Genomic DNA, 24,681 nt, shown 5'->3' on the forward strand with positions numbered 1-24,681 from the left:
TGAACAGTTAAAAGCCAGCGGTCCCAGATTGTGAGAGGGATGCCCAGCTGCAGGTTTAGGACCGATTGGAGAGGGTGCAGGCTGGGCTGAGGGGAAACCCCCCTTCCCTGCATAAATTTTGTGCACTGGGCCACTAGTTTAATATATGTGTATATGATGAAATAATTACCAAAACCAAGCTAATTAACATAATGAAACTTGACCACTATATGACACCACTCACAAAAGTTAAGTCAAAATGTATTAAAGACTTAATTTAAGACCTGAAACCATACAACTCCTAGAAGAAAAAATGTTTCACATAGGTATTCACAATGATTCTTTGCATATGACACCTAAAGCATAAACAAGAAAATAAAAAATAAACAAGTAAGACTACACCAAACTAAAAAAGTTCTGCACAATAAAAGGAACAATCAACACAATGAAAAGTCAACCTACAGAATGGGAAACAAATATTTTTAAACCAAATATCTGATAAGGAGTTAATATCTAAAATATATGAAGAACCCACGCAAATCAATATCAAAATAAATCAAATAAAAAATGGTGAAAGGACCTGAATAGACATTTTTCTAAAGATGATATATGAATAGATGTCCCTATACATTAGGGAAATGCAAATCAAAGCCGTAATTAGATATCACTCTATGCCTGTTAGAATGGTTATCATAAAAAAGACAAGATATAAGAAATGCTGATGAAGATGTGTACAAATGGGAACACTGCTGCTCTGTTGTTGGGATTGTAAATTGGTACAATTAACATGGAAAACAGTATAAAGTTTTTCAAAAAATTCAAAATAGAACTATGATATGATGTAGGAATTTCATTTCTGAGAATATATAAAGGAAATGAAAGCACTATGTTAAAGATACATCTGCACACACATGTTAATTGCTGTAATATCTATAGGAGCCAAGACATGGAAACAATCTGTGTCTATTTTCAGATGAACATATATATTTTTAAATGTAATTTATATTATTTATAATATTTTTATTATTCAGCCATAAAATAGAAGGAAATGCTGCCATTTGCAACAACTTGGATAAACCTTGAAGGGCATTATGCTAAGTAAAATACATCAGACAGAGTAATACAAATACTTTATGTTCTTATTATATGTGGAATCTAAAAAGGGTCATAAACTCAGCCAGGGTTGCTCAGTGGTTGAGCATCAACCTATGAACCAGGAGGTCACAAATTGATTCCTAGTAGGGGCATGTGCTCAGGTTGTGGGTTCCATTCCCAGTGGGGGACATGCAGGAGGAGACTGCCAATTGAAGATTCTCACTCATTTTGATGTTTCTCTCTCTCTCTCCCTTTCTGTCTAAAATCAATTAAAAAATATATATATTTAAAGATTGTAAAAATGATATAAATTATATAACATGATGATCATATTTAACACTGGTATATATAAAAGTTGTTTAAAAAGTAAATCCTAAGAGTTCTCATCACAGTGAACGATAACCCATTTTTGTATCTATATGAGATATTAGATGTTATTAAAACATCTAACATCCCATGACATTTGTATTGTGTAATCATTCAGCTATTTATGAAGGTCAAGTCATTATTCTGTAAAGTTTAAACTTATACAGTGCTGTATGTCAATTATATCTCAATAAAACTGGGAAATGTGTAAAAGTCACAAATTTATACCATACTGAGTTTCATGCAAACATTCACTACAATAAATTTTAGAATACTTCCATCACCCTAAAGGGAAGCCCATACACATTAGCTGCCCCATCCATTCCTGGGAATCCTCTATGCCCTAGACCAGTGGTTCTCAACCTTCCTAATGCTGTGACCCTTTAATACAGTTCCTCATGTTGGGGGGACCCCCAACCATAAAATTATTTTCGTTGCTACTTCATAACTGTAGTTTTTCTAGTTATGAATCACAATGTAAATATCTAATATGCAGGATGTATTTTCATTGTTACAAATTGAACATAATTAAAGCATAGTGATTAATCACAAAAACAATATGTAATTATATATGTGTTTTCCGATGGTCTTAGGCGACCCCTGTGAAAGGGGTCGTTCGACCCCCAAAGGGGTCGCGACCCACAGGTTGAGAACCACTGCCCTAGACAAACACCAATCTACTTTATACCTCTATAGATTTGCCTATTCTGGACAATTTATATAAATGAATTCATACAATATATGGCTTTTGTGATTTTCTTTTATTCACCTTAAATTTTTTTAAATTTTTGTTTCTTTAAAAAAAATTTATTGTTGAGATTATTACTGGAGAGCATTATGCTAAGTGAAATAAGCCAGTCAAAGAAAGATAAATATCACATGATCTCACTCATTTGTGGGATATAATGATCAACATAATTTGATGAACAAGAATAGATCGATCTAGAGACAAATGGTAGGGGAGAGGGGTTTAGAGAGCAACCAAAGGACTTGTAAGCATGCATATTAGCATAACAAATGGACACAGACACTGGGGCTGTGGGGGCTTGCCTGGGCTGGGAAGGGATGGGGAGGGGGTCAATTGGGGAAAAAGGAGACATGTAAAACTTTAGACAATAAGAAAGAAAGAAAGAAAGAAAGAAAGAAAGAAAGAAAGAAAGAAAGAAAGAAAGAAAGAAAGAAAGGGGTCTGGGAGTTAGAAAAAAAAATCTTTATTGTTGAGAGTATTACATATATCCCCATTTTTCTCCCATTGGTCTTTATAGCTCACACCCACCCACCCACCCACACCCCTTTTGCCTTCACCACCCTATTGTCTATGACAATGGGTTATGCATCCTATATAATAAAAAGGCTAATATGCAAATTGTACCTATGGGCAGGAGTTCGACCAACCTGGAGTTAGATGTGCGCTGACCACCAGGGGACAGTGCAGAACATGGCGGGCGTCCGGTGACACGAGCACTGACAGCAAGCAGCAGTGGAGGCACTTCAAGCCCTGATGGGCCCTGACGAGAGTGGGACCACAGTGGGATGGTGGAGCAGGTGAGCGGGCAGTGCCAGGCTAAGGTGGATGCGAAGAGAGGCCCCTGCCAGCGGCGGCGGCAGCAGGCAGTCATGGGGAAGGGAGGCCCCGGCCTGCAGCCCGCAGCCACTAGGGGCTCTATCTGTGCATGAATTTTGTGCACTGGGCCTCTAGTATATACATACAAGTAATTTGGTTGATCTCTTTCTACCAATCCACCCACCCACTCCTGCCTTCCCATGAGATTCAACAGTCTGTTCCATGCTCCTATGTCTCTATTTTCTTCATCAGTTTATTTTGTTCATTAGATTCCACATATGAGTGAAATGATGTGATAATTGTCTTCCACTGACTGAGTTATTTTGGTTAGCATTATACTCTCCAGGTCCCTCCATGCTGTCTCAAAGGGTAAGAGGTCTTTCTTTTTTACTGCTGCATAGTATTGCATGGTGTAAATGTACCATGGCTTTTTTATCCACTCATCAACTGATGGGCACTTGGGCTGTTTCCAGATTTTAGCTATTGCAAATTGCACTACTATGAACTTAGAGGTGCATATATTTTTTTCAGATTGGGTGTTTCGGCTTTCTTAGGATATATTCCTAGAAGTGGGATCACTGGGTCTGATGGCAGTTCCATATTTAATTTTTTTTGAGGGAACTCCATACTGTTTTCCAGAGGGGCTGCACCAGTCTGCATTCCCAACAGCAGTGTACTAGGGTTCCCTTTATCCACATCCTTGCCAGCACTTGACATTTCTTGATTTGTTGATAGTAGAAATTCTGATAGGTGTGAGGGGTACTTCATTGTTTTAATTTGCATCTCTCTGATGATCAGTGAGTTGGCGCATTTTTTCATATGTCTCTTGGTTATCTGTATGTCCATGTTGGAGAAGTGTCTATTAAGGTACTTTGCCATTTTTTAATTGGATTATTCATCTTCCTTTTGTTAAGTTGTAGGAATTCCTTATATATTTTGGATATTAACCCTTCAACAGATGTATCATTGTCAAATATGTTCTCCCATGCAGTGGGCTCTCTTTTCATTTTGTTGATAGTTTCATTTACTGTGCAGAAGGTTTTTATTTTGATGTAGTCCCATTTGATTATTTTCTCCTTAGTTTTCCATGCCCTAGGATAGTGATGGTGAACCTATGACACACGTGTCAGAGGTGACACTCAAACTCATTTTGGGTGACACGCATCGACAGAGACAAACAATTGCATAATTCAAATATTTGTCTCTCGCAATGGCCAAAGTTGGACATCACTCGAGTAATATTATTACTCACGTTAATCATAATCAATAATGCAATTCTAAAACCGGATGTAAACATGTACATCGGTGTTGCGTAGCAAAGATACATAGTGAAAACATCCAAGATACATTGTTCCAATATTGACATTAATATAAAAAGGTTAAGAATTGCACTATAAAGAGATTAATCTTTACTCATGACATTTTATTTTTACTTGAGTGACAAAATGCCCAATTCTGGAAACGGCCTCGTTATTGTCAACATGTGCCTCGGGTAAGCTTCCCGTACGTTTGGGTGCATTCGGCAAACAGACGCACTTGATCGCCATGTTTGTTAGGAGACAGGAGTGGGAGGGTTAGAAGAAAAAGATATACAGTGCAACAGTGCTCGACGAGACATTCTGCGTGTCAGATAATTGATTACAGCACCATATATTTGTTGGTTATACATACTATCTTTGAATTGTTTTGCACCAGGAGTCAGTGCAACAACACTGCAAAAAGTTAATAGGTAAGAAATCTATCAACCTTTTATAAAAAATGCCGTGATTTATATTTATTTATTTTTGCAGCCTTGTGATGGAGAATCAAAAAAATAAAAAAGCAAGATTGAATGATAAAGGAAGTGGAAGTAGCAGTAGCCGACCCTTTCAACACATATGGACCGAGATGTATGGGATTGTCGACAGAAACAACAGATCATTGTGCATACTGTGTAATGAAACAGTAGTAAGCAGAACGTGAAATGTAAAGAGACATTTTGAAACTAATCATTGTCAGCTCTTGAAAAAAAGTATCAATGAAAGGAAGAAATACATTTCTAGGCAGCTACACCTCTATAAAAGTCAATCAAATTCCATCATTAAATTTGTAAGATGCTCTACAAATTTAACACCAGCAAGTTACTGTATTGCTCACTCCATAGCTCAGAATGGAAAAGCCCTCAGTGACTGAGAATTTATTAAGGAAACATTTCTAAGATGTGCACCAGCTCTATTTCACGATATGAAAAATAAAGATGATATTATTAAAAGAATTTCCGAGTTACCACTCAGTAGAAATACTATCAAAGACAGAATAATAGATCTTAACAAAAGCATACAACATCAATTAAAAAAAGACTTAAATAGTTGTAAATATTTTTTGATTTCCCTTGATGAAACTACTGATGTCACATCAAATGCTCGGTTGGCCATTATTGCTAGATATTTTGATGGTCTCACAATGAGAGAAGAGTTGATAAAGTTAGAATCAGTGCCAATAAGTACATCAGGAAACGAAATATGTAAGGTTGTTATAAAAACATTCAGTGACTTAAACATTGATATCTCTAAAATTGTGTCAGTCACGACAGATGGGGCACCAAATATGGTGGGGAAAAATGTGGGATTCCTGAAATTGTTTATGGAAGCTATTAGACATCCACTTGTACCTTTTCATTGCATTATCCATCAGGAGGTGTTGTGTGCCAAATCGGGATTCTCAGAATTGAATGATTTAATGTCAGTTGTAACAAAAATTGTGAATTTTATAGCTTCTCGACCCCTTCACAAGCGAGAATTTTCTGCACTTTTACAGGAAGTTGATTCAACCTACAGTGGACTACTGATGTTCAATAATGTGAGATGGCTGAGTCGAGGTAAAGTACTTGAGCGATTTGTGGAGTGCTTTGAAGAGATTACGGTATTTATTGAGAATAAGGATCTGGCAAACTTTCCTCAGATCAATGATCATAAGTGGGTCAGCAATTTGATGGTGTTTTTTTTTACAGATCTCTCTGTTCATATGAATGAACTGAACTTAAAATCACAAGGTTTTGGCAAAAGTATTGGCGTTATGTTTGGATACATCAAATCTTTTGAAAGTAAACTTAAAATTTTCAAGCGAGATATTGAAACTAAAACTTATAAGTATTTTCCTCGGATAAAAAAGTATTTCGAGAAGGCCACTACAATGAGTGTAATGGAGTCCATACTTATGTACCAGAATATAGTAAACTCGTTATTTGAACAGTTCAGCAAAAGATTCGACCAATTTAGAAGCCTAGAACAGACCATTAAAATAATTAAGTATCCGGATGTAGTTGTTTACAGTACTTTGGAATTAAAGGATTTCCAATGGATGCAAATTGACGATTTAGAGATGCAACTTGCAGATTTTCAAGGTAGCATTTGGACTCGTGTTTGTCGACTTAAGGTCGAAAATTGAAAATCTGGAACGAAATCGTTTGAATAATGAAGAAGAGTGCAACTACGAACAAGAAATTTAGAGTGCTTGGAACAGAGTACCTGACACTTTTAGCGACATAAAAAATCTAGTGATGGCATTGCTAACAATTTTTTCATCAACATATTTTTGTGAGACTTTGTTCTCAGCATTAAATTAATATTAAAACATATTAAAACGAACAAAAGAAACCGGCTAACAGATGAAGTTAGTGGTGCTTGCTTGGCCTTGAAGTGCACCAAGTATGAACCTGCAATCGAAGAATTAGCAGACAAACTTCAGCACCAAAAAAGTCACTAATTTCTAGTTTTCGTACCATTTGATTATCATTGTTTTTATTATTTTTTCCCTAAATTTACATTGTTTTTCTGTTTTTCATTTTATACATATTTTTGGTTGATTTTTCTTTGTTAAATGGCATTTAAATATATAAAATAAATATCAAAAATATAAATATTTTTTACTATGGTTGCAAATATCAAAAAAAATATGAATATTTCTATATGTGACACAGCACCAGAGTTAAGTTAGAGTTTTTCAAAATTTTGACACGCCGAGCTCAAAAGGTTCACCATCACTGAAATAGGTCATTAAAATTCCCCAATTCTATTGACAGTAAGTAGGCTGAAAAAAACAGTTGGTGAGTTTCAAGTCAACATATTGAGATAATGCTTCAGCGAATGGCAGATTTTCACCTATGTTTATGTTCAACCTTTTTTTTTTTTTTTTTTTTTTTTTGGTGCCCTTGACCAGAATCGAACCTGGGACCCTTCAGTCCGCAGGCTGATGCTCTATCCACTGAGCCAAACCAGTCAGGGCTATGTTCAACCTTTTATGAGGAAAGAAATATCATGGCAAAACCAAATTTTAACAAATGCTATTCCTTCTGCCTAGAATTCCTTTTGTACTTTTCCAGTAGTTTAACTCCTGTTTATTTCTCAAGACTCTTATGTCCCTTCTTCCTGCTACTCATTATACTCTACTACAAACCTTGTTTTTGTTATTTTGCTTCCCTACTAGATTGTGTGTTCCTTGATGTCAGGTTTCATGCCATTTATCTTAAATCAACAGTGTGCTGTTCAATGCTTGGCACAGACTAGACAGATGCTCAATAAATATTTTAATGAAGAACTGACCTTGTCTCTAATCACATGTACCCTCTTCAGGGGTTTATTATTTTCCCTGTTTTCTTGTTTCACTTTTTCTGTAACATTATAGTTACTTCCCTTACATCCCCATAGACTAGATTATGAGCTTCCTGAGTACTGAATTTGGGCATTGTCCAACATTGTAGTGCTCATAGCTCCAAGAACTGTGCCTTAATAGACAACAACAAAAATATATTGAATGATAGAATAAAGGAATCAATGAATACCTGTTGAACACTGGCCTGAAGGAGATCTCCAAGACGCCCGACAAGGTCAGAGAAGTTGGGTCTCAGGGTGCACACACTATGCCAGCAGTCAAGCATAGTCTGGTAGCTGAAAATGAAAAAAAAAAGCCAAGAAAATCTCCATTTTCTCATTCCCATTGCTTTTCTAACTTTTCTAATCGATGACACCTCAGATCACATTTTTGCAATTATTTTCAAGCCATGTTCTCTGCTATGGACTTAGAATGAGGTTTTTTAGAAGGCTTCCTGCACTATACCTGTCCATTACTCTTATGTCACCTTCATACCCACTTGTTTCAGGTCTGTATGCATAGAAGTACTGTTATGCATATTATTAGTGATAATTGGACCACTTCTAAGCCCACATATTTAGAAAACCCTAACTTAAAAAGAGCAACCTAGCATTTACTAGTACATTTGTTGTCAAACTCCTTTAGCAGTACAAGAATGATGTGAATGGGGAGATAGCTGCATTTGTTCTGAGGCCAACTGGCTTTAAATATTCTTGAATTTTGGGCTCTCCTCATCATCTAGAAACTTATATAATTGGAGTCTGATCTTTAAATACCTTTACAAATCTTTGTGAATTGGTGTAACAATGCAATCATTTTTAGATTTTAAGTTGGAACACTGCATTCCCAGCCTGTATTTTCCAATGACTAGCAAATAAGTCATTAATTAAGTAATAAATGCAGTTTCATGCTGAAATTGTTTTTAAAAAAATATATTTTTATTGATTTTTTTTACAGAGAGAAAGGGAGAGAGATAGAGAGTCAGAAACATTGATGAGAGAGAAACATCAACCAGCTGCCTCCTGCACACCCCACATTGGGGATGTGCCCGCAACCAAGGTACATGCCCTTGACCGGAATCGAACCCGGGACCCTTCAGTCCACAGACCGACGCTCTCTCCACTGAGCCAAACCGGTCTTGGCAGAAATTGCTTTTTTAAAAAAACATATATTTTATTGGTTTTTTACAGAGAGGAAGGGAGACGGATAGAGAGTTAGAAACATCAATGAGAGAGAAACAACGATCAGCTGCCTCCTGCACACCTCCTACTGGGGATGTGCCCACAACCAAGGTACATGCCCTTTACCGGGATCGAACCTTGGACCTTTTGGTCTGCAGGCCAACGCTCTATCTAAACCCGTTAGGGCTGAAATTGCTTTTTATTAAAACAATTGGTAGTCATTAACTTATCTATAAATCTTTTTGAAAAAAATAGGTCTTCAAATCTGTTTTTAGCACCTGCTATATTTGTGTAGATTTATTCATTTCTTGAATTTATATTAAATTTATTGGGATGTCACTGTTTAATAAGATTATATAGGTTTCAAGTGCACATTAATATGATACATGATCTCATATTGCATTGTGTGCCCACCACACAAAATCAAATCATCTTCTATCACCATATATTTGATTCCCTTTGCCACTTACTAGTACTACTTCCCCAAATCCATTCCCTCTGGTAACCACCATACTGCAATCTGAGGCTATGAGTCTTTGTTCATTTGTAGCTTTCAGTTTTATATTCCACATATGAGCGAAATAATATGCTTCTTAACTTTTTCTGTCTGACTTATTTCACTTAGCATTCTATTCTCAAGGTTGATCCAAGTTGTCGCAAATGGCAATATTTCATCTTTTCTTATGGCTCAGTAGTAGTCTACTGTATGTATGTACCACATATTTTTTTTAATCTAATTATCTATTGAAGCACACTTTAGTTGTTTCTATGTCTTGGCCATCATGAATTTCCCAGCGCCATTTATTAAAGAGGATTTCCCCCCTTCCATTGTATGTTTTTGGCTTTATTGAAAATTATTGTGGGCTTATTTCTGGGATCTTAATTCTGTTCTATTGATCTGTGTATTTGTTTTCCTGCCACTAACATGCTGTTTTGATTATTGTTACTTTGTATTATAATTTGGAGTCAGAGAGTGTGATGCCTCCAGCTTCCTTCAATTTTTTCAAGATTGCTTTGGCTATTCAAGGTCTTTTGTGGTTCCACATAAATCAGATGATTTTTTAATTCTATTTTTTAAAAATGTCATTGAAATTTTTATGAAAATTGCATTAAATCTGTATATTTCTTTAGGTAATATGGACACTTTAATTATGTTGATCTTTTCAACCCATGAATGCAAAAAATATTTCCATTTCGTTGTGTATTTTTCAATCTCTTTAAATAAAATAAACAAATAAATAAATAATGCTTTGTAGTTTTCGGGTAAGTTTGTTAAGTGTACTCCTAGGAATCTTATTTTTTTGTTGCAATTGCAAAAGTAATTTTTTATTTTTTTCTGAAATTTCATTGTTAGTATAGGAATGCAGTGAATTTTTGTACAATGATTTTGTACCCTGAAAATGTACTGTATTTGTTTCTAATAACTTTGTCTTAAAGTCCTTAGGGTTTTCTAGGTACATAATCATATCATTTTCAAAGAGTTAAACTTTTACTTCTTCATTCCCCATTTGAATGCCTTTTCTTTCTTTCTTTTGCCTGATTGCTCTGGCTAGAACTTCCAGTGTTCTGTTGAATAGAGGTGGTGAGAATGGACATCCTTGTTTTGTTCTTAATCTTAGAGGAAAAGTTTTCAGTTTTTCACCATAGAGCATGATATTAGCTGAGGGTTTGTCATATATAGCCTTTATTATGTTGAGGCACTTTTTCTGTATCCATTGTATTGTTTTGTACATAGATATATGCTGTATGTTATCAAATGTTTTTTCTGTATCTGTTGATAAGATCATATGATTTTATTCTCCATTTTGTTAATCTTTTCAAAGAACTACCTCGTTGATGCATTAATTTCTTGTATATTATTTTTGTTCTCTATTTCATCCAATTCTGCTCTAACTTTTCTTATTTCCTTCTGCTAACTTTGGGCTACTTTTGTTAATCTTTTCCTAATTCTTTAAGATGTAATGTTAGTGAAGTTTATTCCTAGGGATTTTTTAAAAATGCTATCATAAATGGGGTTGTTCTCTTAGCTTCTTTTTGTAGTAGTTCATTATTGGAGTATAAAAATTCAACCTATTTCTGGATATTTATTTAGTGTCCCGCTAATTTATTGAATTCATTTATCAGTTCTAGTAGTTTTTTTGGTGGATCTAGGTTATCTGCATACATTATCATGTCATCTGCAAATAATGACAGTTTTGCTTCTTCCTTTCCAATTTGGATTCCTCTTGTGTGATTGCTGTGGAAAGAAATTCCTGTACAATGTTGAATAAGAGTACTGAAAGTGGACATTCCTCCCTTGTTCCTAATTTTAAGGGAAATACTTTTAGTTTTTGCCAACTGAGTTTTTGTGTTCTTATTTTCATTTGTTTCAAGTTAACTTCTGATTATGTCCTTGATCTCATTTTGAACCCATTCATTGTTTAGTAACATGTTGTTTAGCCTCCATGTCTTTGTATGCTTTTCAGTTTTTTTTTTCTTGTGATTGATTTCTAGTTTCATACCATCAGGTCAGAGAAGATGCTTGATATTATTTCAATCTTCTTAAATTTATTGAGACTTTATTTTTGCCCTAACTTGTGGTCTATACAACAAAATGTTCCATGTTCCCTTGAGAGAATATATATTTTGCTGCTTTGGGCTGAAATGCTCTGAAGATATATATTAAGTCTACCTGATCTAATGTGTCATTGAAGGCTGCTATTTCTTTGTTGATTTTCTGTCTGAATGATCTATTAATTGATGTCAATGAGTTGTTAAAATCACCTACCATAACTATATTACTCTCTATCTCTCTCTTTATGTTCATCAATATTTACTTTATATATTTAGATGCTTCTATGTTTGGTGTATAAAAGTTTACAAAGGTTATATACTCTTGTTGGATTGATACCTTTATCATTATGTAGTATCATTCTCTATCTATTACTATAGACTTTGTTTTAAAGTTTATTTTTTTAGATGTAAGTATTGTGACCCCAGATTTTGCTGTTGTTTCTATTTGCACAAAATATCTTTTCCCATCCCTTATTTTTAGTCTGTGTGAATCTCTCCTTCTGAGGTGTGTCTCTGATGGACAGCATATATATGGGTCTTGTGTTCTTATCCATTCAGCTAATCTATGTCCTTTTAAAATTTATTTATCTTTATTGTTGAAAGCGTCACAAATGTCCACCTTTTTCCCATTGAACACCTCCACTCCATACCCTATGTCTTTTCATTGGAGAATTTAAGCCATTTACATTTAAAGTGATTAGTGATAGTTATGTATTTACTAGAGGCCTGGTGCACAAAATTCGTGCACTTGGGGGGGTCCTCAGCCTGGCCTGTGCCCTCTCGCAGTCCAGGAGCCCTTGGGGCATGTCTGACTGATGTCTTAGGTCTGCTCCCAATGTGAGTGCCTGGCTTCTGGCTGAGCAGCACATCCCCTGTGGGAGCGCACTGACCACCTGGGGGCAGTTCCTGCATTGAGTGTCTGCCCCCTGGTGGTCAGTGCGCATCATAGCGACTAGTTGTTCCACTGTTCGGTTGATTTGCATATTAGCCTTTTATTATATAGGATTGCTACTGGTTTGGTGGTAACAAACTCCTTTAGCTTTTTCTTGTCTTGGAAGCTTATTATTTTTTTTCCATTTTAAATTATAGTCTTGCTATTTAAGATAGTTTTGGTTTAAGTCCTTGATTTTTCATCACTTTGAATGTTTCTTGCTAATCCTTTCTGGCCTGAAATATTTCTTTTGAGAATAATAGTCTTATGGGAGCTTTCTTGTAGATAATTAACTATTTTTCTCTTGGTGCTTTTATGATTCCCTCTTTGTCTTTAACCTTTGCCATTTTAATTAAGATTTGTCTTGGTGTATGACTTTGTGATTCATGATTTTTAGGCTCTGTGCACTTCCTGGACTAGTGGGTCATTTCTTTCACCAGTTAGGGAAGTTATCAGTCATTATTTCTTCAGATAGGTTATTGATTCTTTGCTTGTTCTCTTTTCCTTCTGGTACCCCTATGATGTGGATTGTGTTACACTTCATGTTTTTCCAAAGGTTCCTTAAACTATCCTCATTTAATTTTTTAAAATTTTCTCCCTAAAGAAGGGAGAGGGAGAAATAGATAGAAACATCGATGAGAGAGAAATATCAATATTGATCAACTGCCTCCTGCAATGCCTCATTCTGGAGATCGAGCCACAACCTGGGCAGGTGCCCTGACTGGGAATTGAACTGGTGACCTCCTGGTGCATGAGTCAATGCTCAACCACTGAGCCACACTGGCAAGGCTCCTCCTTTTCAATTTAATTTTCTTTTTGCTTCACTGATTGGGTGTGTTTTTCTGCCATGTCTTCCCAATCATTGATTCTATCCTCTGCTTCATCTGACCTAATGTTTATTCCTACTAGTGTGTTCTTCATTTCAGATATTATATTTTTCCTGTTTGACTGGTTATTTTTTATGGTATACATGTCCTTTTGCATGCTGCTGTAGTAATCAAATTCCTTGAGCATCTTTATAACAATTATTTGACCTCTATATCTGGGAAATTGTTTACCTCCATTTCATTTAGCTCTTTTTCTGGAGATTTTTCCTTTTCTTTCATTTGAGGCATGTTTCTTTCTCTCCCCATTTTGGCTACCTCTTTGTGTTTGTTTCTATGTATTAGGTAGATCTGCCATGAGTCCCAGTTTTTGTGGGGCAGTCTCCTAGTTCACCTACTCTGGGTACTGCAGGAATGTCCCTTGTGTGGGTTTTGTGAGGCCTCCTGTTGTAATAGAGTCTTGATGCTATTGACTTGTTTGTGTGTGAGGTCGATCCTCAGGCTGTCTGACTGTGAGGATCAACCCCAACCACAGTGTATGAGCAGCTGTGAAGGTGCTGACCACATAAAGCAGAATTTGCTTCAGCTGGGTCAGGCACCTGCTGAGATCTCCCTTTGGATATGCCACTTGTGAAGCTATTTGGATCCTGTTCTGATGTCTCAAGTTGTCTACTGGCAGTGTTGGTTCTAGGGCTTCTTGGGCTGGACCCTGGTGCAAGCCAATGTCTGATGCTTCCTGTGACTGGCCCTGAGCAACCTTTTTAGAGGTTAAAAATGAATAACAGTTTGTGGCTACCTCTGTTGGGCCTGGTGGTGCATAGGAAGGATCAAGTTGCACACCAAGGCTTGTTTTTACCAGCACTGGGTCCAAAAGCAGGTCAGCAAAAGTGTCAAGGTACGCTAAGATCTGCCTTTTCCTGCCTCTGTCTGCCAGCTGCCTGTTAGACTCTGTCACTGAAAGATGCTCTGACAGCAGTTGAGTAGCATGATATATGTTATCAGTGATTCACCAGGTAAGGGCAAGTGGTGTTCACCATATCTATACAGGTTCACACTCGATGCCAGTGCTATGTCTGAGACAACTCAGCAGGAAACACAGGGTATACCAGTTTAGTTTCCACCCGCTGGGTGCTCACACACATTTATGGTGGGGTAAGGTCTCAGGGAGTCATCAAGGTAAGGCCATCAGAATTTACCATGCCCAAGCAGACCAACATTTGGCTGTGTGAAGGGAGGACTCTGCACTGCTGGGGAATGCAAGGGGAAAGTTTCCCACATCATAGAGCCACACAATTCACTAGTCTCAGATTCTGCCAAGAGCCTGATCTCAGCATGGCAGAGCTGCAGGGAGTTGGGAGAGTGGGAGTTGCTGGTCAGGCTTGGAAAAATGTGGGAGGAATGACACCCAACCCTAAGCCACACATCTCAGTTTTTCCTGGCTTCTGCCTAGAACATGATAGGGTAGAGCCACCAAGAGTCAAGAGGATGGGGCCTCAGGATCCTGGAGAGTGGAACTATGGGAACCTCATGAGTGTTGCTAGTAGCTCTCTCATCAATGGGAGGCACCAGTCAGGTTAATAGGAAAGTGAGGGGAATAGTTTCCACTCCAAACCCACCCAATTCAGTCACTGACATCCCTGCTTCTCCCCAAAAATCTACACCCATGCCAGGCAGCTGACTCCTCAGTAGGGCATAATCTCTGCAGGGTGGGGAAGTGGGAGTCCAAAAGGTGGGGCTATTGCTTTCCCTCAGACTGATGCCCTATAGAGAGGAGTATTTCACCAAAAAAATGGCACCTATGGTTTGGGAGAGTGACTCTGCACGGGTGTACCAGCAACTGTTTCTTTAGCTTTCTACCCAGAGCCACAAAACAGTCTCTCTTCACACAACTCTAATCTGCTCTGTACTCCCTCCACTGGAGCCCAGGGTGAGTAGCTGCAAACAAAATTAGTGTGTTATCCCTTTTAGAGTGCATTGTGTCTCTAGGATACTTCCATTTCTCCCTGGCAAACAGAATCCCTGCTAATTTTCACAGATGTTATGTGTGAGCCTCTTCCTGTCTTTGATGCTCTGGGCTGAGGATCCTGGTATGAGGTTGAAATCTCACACTCCTTAGGGGAACTTTTGTAGCTGAAATATCCCTTTGGAATCTCATCCACTGCCTGTGTGAGCCAGGCTAGCCATTTTTTGCACTTCTGCCATTCCTACCAGTCTTGATGTGACTTTTTCTTTAAATCCTTGGTTATAAGACTTCTCTTCAGCTAGTCTTCAGTTGGTTATTCAGGATGATTGCTCTGTATTTTTAGTTATAATTCAAGTTTAGTCCTGGGAGGATATGAGTATAACATCCATGTTCTCAGCCACCATCTTGGATCCTCTTTATTTCTATTTTGTTTTTATCTCACCCTTTATTTCTTCTTTAACATAGTCATTTTTCAATAGCATGTTGTTTAATCTCCACATATTTCCTGTTGTTTTTTAACTTACTTTTGCAGTTGATTTCTAATTTCAAAGCATTGTGGTTAGATAATATGCATGGTATGATTTCAATTGTCTTAAATTTGTTGATATTAGTTTTATGTCCCAACATATGGTCTGTCTTTGAGAATGTTCCATGTGCACTGGATAAGAATATATAATCTGATGTTCTGGGATGAAAGGCTTTGTGATTGTAAATTATGTCCATTTGATCTAATGTGTCATTTAAGGTCAATATTTCTTTATTTACTTTCTGCTTGGATTATCTATACCTGTCAGTGGGGTATTTGGGTCCTCTACCCTGATTGGGTTTTTGGCAGTTTCTCTCTTTACTTCTGTTAGTAGTTGCTTTATATCACTTGGAGTGCGGGTGAATTTCCCGCCAAAATATAAGATGGCTCTGTCTTTTGGTTTTGTTCCATCCACCAAAAGGGTGGATTACAAACAAATATTTGGTAATACGCAGTTACAATCGGCCCGAGTTTACACGTTTCCCGCACTCCACCGCAAATCTATATGAACCGAGTTAAAGACGGCTCCCGCGGAGTACGCGCAATTCACGCGAGCCGACTTAACTCGTTTCCCGCACTCCAAGTGATATATTTGGGTGCTCCCTGATTGGGTGCATATGTATTAAGAAGTGTTACATCTTCTTGGTGTAGTGTTCCCTTTATCACTATAAAATATCCATATTTTCTCTTGTTAGTTTTGTTAAACTCTATTTTGTCAGATATAAGTGGCTACACCTGATTTTCTGGATGTCATTTGTTTGGGGAATCATTTTCCACCCTTTCACTTTGAGCCTATATTTGTCTTTGCAGTTTAGATGTGTCTTCTGAAAGCAGAATATTTGTTTTTTTTCATCCAGTTTGCTACTCTGTGCCTTTTTATAGGTGAATTCAGTCCATTCACATTTAGGGTGTTTATTGATGTACTAATATAAAGATTTCCAATAGCCATGTTATCTTTTGTTTTCTGGTAGCTCTGTGCTCTCATTGGTTCTTTAACTTTGTGTTTCTGTCTGTTTTAGTTTGGTGGTATTCCATACTTCTTTCCTTTGTTTCGTGTGTGTGTGTGTGTGTGTGTGTGTGTGTGTGTGTGTGGTTACCACAGGTTTATGAAAAATAAAGTTTTATATATACAGTAGTTATTTTTATTTTGAATGCATCTACTCTCCATCCCCTTTGCAAATTCAGATCTTTACTGCTTCCTCTTTTAGGTTTTTCTTGTCACAAAATATTTATGTTGTGAGTTTGTTGTTGATCTTACTCAGAGTGTTGTGACCTTTAGTTCTTTGTTTCAGGTATAATAACCCCCTTGAGTATTTCCTGCAATCGAGGTCTTCTGGTGGTAAATTTTTTCAGCTTCTATCTGTATGGAAAAGTCTTTATTTCTCCTTCATATCTAATGAATAACTTTGCTAGATATATTATTCTTGACTGGTAATTTTCCTCTTTTAGTAATTTGAATATTTGATTGCATTCTCTTCTGGTTTATAGAGTTTCTGCTGAGAAGTCTGATGATAACCAAATGGGATTTCCTTTAAAGGTTACTTTCTTCTTTTCTGGCTGCCTTGATACATCTTTATCATTAATTTTTAACAGTTTAATAAAATATGCCTTGGAGATGTCCTCTTTGGATTTAGGTAACTAGGTGTTCTGTTTGCTTCTTAGATTTGAGGACCTAGCTCTTTCTCCATGGGTTTTGGAAGTTCTCATCAACTATTTGAATAGGATCTCAGTCCCTTTCTCTTCCTCTTCTTGTGCTGGTATGCCTATTAATGTTATATTGCGCTTTCTGTTGGAATCAGATATTTCTCATAGAGTTCTTTCATTTTTTTATGGTCAAGTCTTTCTTTTCTTTGATTTGCATTGTTTCTAGGTTTCTATCTCTTATATCACTAATTCTTTCCTCCATCTAGTCAGCTTATTTCATTTGCTCACTAGTTCATTCTCTATCTCTTTTATTGAATCCTTCATCTCCAGAATTTCTATTTTGTTTGTTTTTAAAGATTGAATCTCTTTGGAAAAAGTACGCATTTTGTTTGTTGATATTGTTTCCGAGTTCATTAAACTGCTTATCTGTGTTTTCTTGCATCTCATTGATTTTTTTCAGAACTGCAATCTAGTGTTCTCTGTCATTTAAATCAGATATTTCCATATTTTCATGTTTATTTTCTGGAGATTTTTCACTTTATTTCTGAGCTGTCTTGCTACTTTGGTGGTTCATAATATTTGATGGATCCTAACTCTGTCGAGGCATCTACATACCAGGTATGCATGGCATTTCTCTATAAATTGATAAAAAGTCTTTCTATTGTTTTCCAGTAGGTGGTGCTGAATCACACATTTTTAGTTCTCTTGCACTGCTCTGGGTTTTCTGGTCTCCTCAGGGTGGTAGAAAATGAGCTTGTCCCTGTGTTCAGGTCACCTCTGACTCAGGGAACTAATCACATAGGTGAATGTGGTGGGAAATGGGTTTCCAAATCCCTGATATCCAAGTGCTGTGCCCTGCAGCCAGATGCTGCCAGCAGTCCAGCTTCAAAGGGTGGGGGTGGTGTGAGCTGAGGGAAGTTGGCTGCTTTCTTTGTTGCTTTGCTCTCCAAATAATGGTTGCTAGCTAGCTGACCTCTGAGGCCTCCTTTCCGTGTTTCCACCCAACCCTGTGAGTAGTTGCACAATGTGCCTGTTGCTCAGGGTAAAAGTATTTCCATAGTACCAGTTCTTGGGTTTGCAGATAATGTGCTCTGCAACCTGACACTCACTGCTACAGCTTCTTCGGAGGCCTGCTTCTAGCTCTGGGAGCTTGAGCAGAGGTGAGATCTAGGAGGATTAGTGGGGGTAGCCTGGCTCTGTGGCTTTGTTTATCTCTCTGGAATTATCATACAACCATGGCCACACCTCTGTGCTTAGCCCCTGCCCAGATCACTGGGATCAGCTGCGGGCAGTACTGCCCACTTCTGCAGGAATGTTCACTCTATCTGTTTGCTCCTTCTGGCTGAAGGGAGTGCCAGTGGAAACCTGATTCCTCCCCTCTCAGGGCTGAGCCCCACCTTGAGCTCCAAGCTGCACATCACTAGCACTGTCTCACCTCTTCTCTCTTTCTACCTCCTTTGTTCACTCCTACTTGCCCATCCTCAGATATTTCAATGAGTAGATATCTCAGACTTGGTTGTGCATTGAGCAAGAAATCCTTTGTTGAATTATTGCTGTTCAAATGTTGAAACTTCAAAGGGAGATAACAAGATGACCTCTCGTGCTGTCATTCCTCTGATGTCACTCTCTAGATTCACTTATTGATTCATTAAGAGATCCTAAGAACTTGGCTCCAGTTTGATATAATGTGTGTGGTCACATCTCTTCCAAAAGGCTAAGGGAAGCTATTCTTGTAACTCAAGCTTCTGGTGGCCATTTTTATTCAATTTTTAAAAACATAAATATATAAGTAAAATCTAAGGTTAGAAGGGACCAGTGACATGGTTATATCTAATAGTTGAACACTTTCCACAATTTATAAATTTGATGAAAAATGTCAGTATATGCATCTTCATATGATTTTTGTATTTCTAGTTTCTTAGAACATATTTAAATTATGATAGGCATACTACATTTTATTGTTCTTTGCTATATTGCACTTCACACATATTGCATTTTAATCAACATTGAGGCAAAACTCTCCACCAGCACAAAGATTATAATTTTCTGAAGGCTCAGATAATGGTTAGCATTTTTTAGCTATAACATTTTCATTAAGGTATGTACATTGCTTCATTTTAGACATAACGTTATAACACTTAAACTACAGTTTCCCATTGCATATAACTCTTATATAGTTCATCTTTTATTTGTTAATTTGATTCCCACCTAAATTTTCAAAAGTGTTTAAAATGGCTTACATGTGTTTAAAATATAAATTAGAAGTTAGAATGAAAACAAACAGAATAACAAAAATGAAATCCAGAGTCAGCTTATTAAAAAATGATCAACTATATAACTCTTACTAGAAGCCCAGTGCATGAAATTCGTGCACTCAGGGGGGCGGTCCCTCAGCCCAGCTTGCAAGAGGGTGCAGACCAGGCCAAGGGACCCCACCAGTGCACGATTGAGGCTGGGGGGGACATGGGATGTTGGCCAGCTGGGGAAGGACTGCGGGAGGGCTCCAGGGCGTGTTTGGCCTGTCTCGCTCAGTCCCGATAGGCTGGACCCCAGCAACAAGCTAACCTACTGGTTGGAATATCTGCCCCCTGGTGGTCAGTGCATGTCATAGCAACTGGTCGACCAGTCGACTGTTTGCCCCCTGGTGGTTAGTGCACGTCATAGCGAGCGGTTAAGCAGCCTTAGCATATCATTAGCATATTAAGCTTTGGATGGGTTGAATGGCCAACCAGATGACCGGACACTTAGCATATTAGGCTTTTATTATATAAGATATGCAATGGGAAACAAAAAAAAAAAACTGTGTGACTTGCACTTGCATTACTGCAATGTGACCTTTATTGCAAGAGTCTGGAAATAAACCTGCAATACCTTTGAGGTATGCCTTTATACTTGAGAAAGGCAAAAGAAGTGTGTTGTCATTGAACAAGATTTTACTTACTATCTTATATGATCTGTAATGCTTACTTTGACCCTTTTATCCAAGTTAATTTAGTCTGATGACCCTTAGCCTGAAGAAAGACTTACATTTCAGGAGTGGAATATTCAGGAGATTTCATTCGTGTCCCCTCTTTAAGCTGACGACAGAATTCTTCATCTATTTGCACTCCTGGGTATGGTGAGGCACCTGGGACATAAGAAAAAACATATATCTTATTCATTCCCATGAAATAAGTAACCCATCAAAATCTTAAAAGGCAGAAACCTAAAAAGGATTCTAAGGAGGGCAAACAGCTCCAGATCTACATAGCTATGTAACATTAGACTTCCATCGAACTTGACAGTTTAGAGACTGGCATACATGATTATTCCAGAAACCACACATATAAATTGCTTTGAGATTAGGATAAAGGTTTTTAAAATCTACTGATAAATTTCCATCGAGTTGGCGATAATTTCATGCTTTTAAATGATATATTCAGGCATTATCCTGTTATTTGCTTGAATGTAACCCACCTTTCAATATAAGATGGGTGATATTTTTTAATCCAAAAATATCTGTTTTTGCAGTTTCTGAATGCCCTTTTTATACTATACTTTAACCTCTGACATTCTAACGTAGTCCAGGCCTCAAGAAAAACAAGGGAGCAGATTTCCAGCCAGTGTGGATATCTGTCTCCAACTTGGGAACTGTGGTCTTGTGGCATCCAGACCCAAAAGAAAAATAAGGCCTGAGGATAAATTCCATGTTGATAAATTGGAAAATTAATCACAAAAATGTCTTATGGTAAAGAAAAAACACATTTCCCAAGTTTGAATCACAGTTTAAAGTAGATTAAGAGATTACAAAATATCAAACCTCAGGTCTCTTTAAACATCTATATCTGTGCATGGGTAGGCTACATTTCCAAAGTCATGATTCTTATTTTTGCTTTATGTTTAATAGTTATTAAAACTCTAAAATACATTTTCTAGGACTTTGAGATTCAAGATGGTGTCAATATTGCTAAAAAATCATTTAAATAATTTTTGAGTATCTATAAGAAATTTTTAGTATAAGTAATTTGTACCCTACCTAAATTTCCAAAAGTGTTTAAAATGGCATACAGTTGTTTAAAATATAAATTAAAAGTTAGAATTAAAACAAACAAACAGAATAACAAAAATGAAATCCAGAGTAAGGTTAGTAAAAAATGATGAACTATCAAAATGTATAATTTGCTGTTAGGAAAACGGCACAACCTTACTTTCAATTTTCTAGTTTTCTGGAAGTTAGTTAAACAATAGAAACCTGATCTGTTACGTAACTCAAGGTAACTTGTAAGACACTATTAATTTTAGTTACTCTTCCTTGGTATCTGGTGATGCATTATTGCTCACTGTAATTCTCCTTCCAGATTTGGTGACTATTTTGTTGATGTTATATTTTAGGTCTCATAAACTTAACAATGTGTCATCTAACCTGTGAATCATGATCCTCCCAGATGAATGGAGGTATAGCAAACGATCTACATATCACTGGGGGCCATCAGTCATTATCTGTATCCTGAATACTTAATGTCTCATATAGAGTTATAAAAATGTTTATAAAGCATAGAAACAATGAGGTAATTTACAAAGTTCAAATTATTTTCAGAAGTTCCTCAATTCAGACTAGCTTTTAGTTATGTGTACTTCCTCAACAAATTCATACTAAAAGTATAATCATAAAAATGCAATTCCTTTCCATAGTTTCACACTCTTGGTGGATAGAAGACCAAAATAATACAAAACATGGTATCCAGGGTAAATCTGTTGAACTCTCATGAATTTATTAAGGCAAAACATGACTTTCAACTTGTGATTTCATCTGTAAAGTTAGAAAGATCTGCTAGGTTGAGGGAAACAAACAAATTTCTGTTTAAGATATGTATCCTGACTAATTTAGAAGTTAGAAAAACTTCCTTTGGATGTTATTTCATAAGAATCTATTGTGCCTACTGCCCTAGGGAAAAAAAGGAATATAGCTATCAGTACCCAGCACAGCTCAATGGGATTGAGAAATGGCACACAATCCTGAGTTTTCTTATTCAGGAGACAGGGAGGAAAGTGGGGTTCTACCAAATGTCATAGCATATGAGTTCACTGCCCTAGGGGAAAGAGTTGGGTAATTTGCAGCGTCAAGCATGGCTCTAAAATATTGGGAGAAGGCACAAAATCCTGAGGCTTTTTTCACAAGAGGGAGTGAGAGGACAGAAATGTGCACATACATAAAAAAGAATGAGAGATTGCCAAAGATAGTCTTTAAAGAATGGAAACAGTGTCTATTTTATTAAGAGTGCAGATACTGATACAAAGCTACAAGAAACACAGGGAATCAGGGAAATATGACACTACCAAAGGGACAAAATAAATCTCCAGAAACTGACCCTAAAAATTAAGATCTATAAATTGCCTGACAAATAATTCAAAATAATCATCTTACAGAAGAACACAGAAAGTTAACTAAATAAAACCAGAAAAACAATACATAAACAAAATGAAACTATGCTATGGGGAGAGAACATGCGAGAACAGGCAAACCAACAGGCAACCATGTAGGCCTGGCATCCATGTGGGCCCAAGCATGACTCCAAGCCCAGTCCTAGGTCCCCAAGTGCAATCCCAGTGGAGCACAGTCAGGAACAGAAACTAAGCTAACCAGATATGAGTAGAGACTATGCTGGACTACCAGAGCCAAGGGTGATAGTGCTACAATTCTGGATCCTGACCCTCCTGGTGGGCACTTATTCTCACTAGGCCCTGGACTTATTCCATTCACCAATGTAAGATTACAAGGACAAGACCGAGCTAACACCCCTGGTAATGGATGAGACCATCAGGCACCTGAAGACAGTCCTTGGTTTTTACTTCAATACATCTTACCACTATACCTCAGAGGGGGGGGGGGGGAGAGAGAGAGAGAGAGAGAGAGAGAGAGAGAGAGAGAGAGAGAGAGAAACTATTAACAAAAACATAGAAACCTGCCAGAGTCCATTCATTGTCTTCACTAGCTGAGTTTAGACAGAGACCCCCCAAAAGCTAGTAGCCATTGAAAGTCCTAGTAAAGGTCAGGGCTTGAAAGTCCTAGCAAAGGTCAGAGCTGTGAACCACCCAGTTAATCTAGGAACCACTCAGTTAATTTAGGTAATAATAGTTGAAGCATCCCCACCTTAGTTCCCTTAATTCCTTAGATACTTAATGTAGATCCTTGTTGATTATTGTTAATCAGATACTCCCGGAAATCTATTGATGAGCTAATCAGTTACTCTGCCTACACTCGGAAATCTATTGATGAGTTAATCAGATACCTTTGTCTACTCCTGGAAATTGTCTGCTGATCTGTGTGTCATTGAAACTTCCTTACCCTAAGGGCTACTCCAGATCAATAAAAGATTGGAGCAGCCTGAGCATGGGTGGAAGTCCTTCGGGACTTGCCCGCCTGGTCCTCCAATATTGCAAAATTATCTCTCATTTGTTGTGCGGCTCCTCTTTCAGGTACTGAACCCTACTCCACGCAGAACGTGGAGGAAGTGTTACTCGATAGAAACCATTCATGACTTTAAAAAACTACTTAACTGTGGGAAGCCACCACTTGCCAATACTGTCATGAGTGTGTACCAAGGAACACGGGAGGCCAATGGACCTTAAGCATTAGCAGGGCTGATGCTAAGCACTGATTGTTCGAGTTGAGATAGTGGTGGCTCAAAGCAATTTCCTGACCTGATAGCCTCCAAGTAAATGTTTACTGGACCTTAGTGATCTTTACTGATCTTTATCGACCTTAGAGACGGTCTGTCTGCTACCTGTTTGCCGTGCTTTACTGAAGGCAAGATGTGTATCTAAAACCGAATAAAAGCAGACAGGGCCCAATTTTGGTGTGTCTCTTCAAGAAAGAGGTTCCACCTGGCCCCCAATGCCTTCTAAATTCATATTTCTTGTATAGTATTTTCATTTGTGCACTGGCCCCTCTTTCAGATCCTGAACCCCACTGAGAAGGACATGGCACTTAACAAATTAGGTTTAGAAAGAACATACCTCAACATAATAAAGACCATATATGACAAACTAACAGTTAACATTATACTCAATGGTGAAAAGTTGAAAGCTTTCCTACTAATATCAGGAACAAAATAAGACTGCCTTCTTTCACCACTTTTATTCAACATAGTATCAGAAATCCTAGCCACAGAAATTACACAAGAACAAAAAGGCACCCAAATTAGAAAGGAAGTAGTAAAACTCTCACAATTTACAGATGATATGAAACTATATAAAAATCCCAAACACTAGACCAAAAAACTAATAGAACTAACACATGAATTCAGCAAAGTTGCAAATACAAAGTTAATGTTCAAATATATGTTGCAATTCTACACACTAACACTGAGCTATCAGAATGAGAAATTAAGAAAACTATATCATTTATAATTATATACAAAGAATTAAATACCTAGGTATAAATTTA

The 24,681-nt window shown here is 37.4% G+C and overlaps 1 protein-coding gene across 1 annotated transcript in view; it reads right to left on the minus strand.

Moving 5' to 3' along the window:
• Positions 1-24,681, minus strand: part of LOC102422327 (vascular endothelial growth factor receptor kdr-like) — a 353,529-nt gene that overhangs the window by 58,818 nt on the left and 270,030 nt on the right. Inside the window, exons 26-27 of the mRNA XM_014465282.2 lie at positions 20,283-20,382; positions 7,824-7,929 (exon numbers count right to left, since the gene is read on the minus strand). Of these exons, the coding sequence (XP_014320768.1) occupies positions 7,824-7,929; positions 20,283-20,382 (206 nt within the window). The remainder of the gene's footprint in view (positions 1-7,823; positions 7,930-20,282; positions 20,383-24,681) is intronic.

This window comes from Myotis lucifugus, unplaced genomic scaffold, assembly GCF_000147115.1.
Source record: "Myotis lucifugus unplaced genomic scaffold, Myoluc2.0 scaffold_4, whole genome shotgun sequence".
In the NCBI taxonomy this organism is placed as follows: domain Eukaryota; kingdom Metazoa; phylum Chordata; class Mammalia; order Chiroptera; family Vespertilionidae; genus Myotis; species Myotis lucifugus.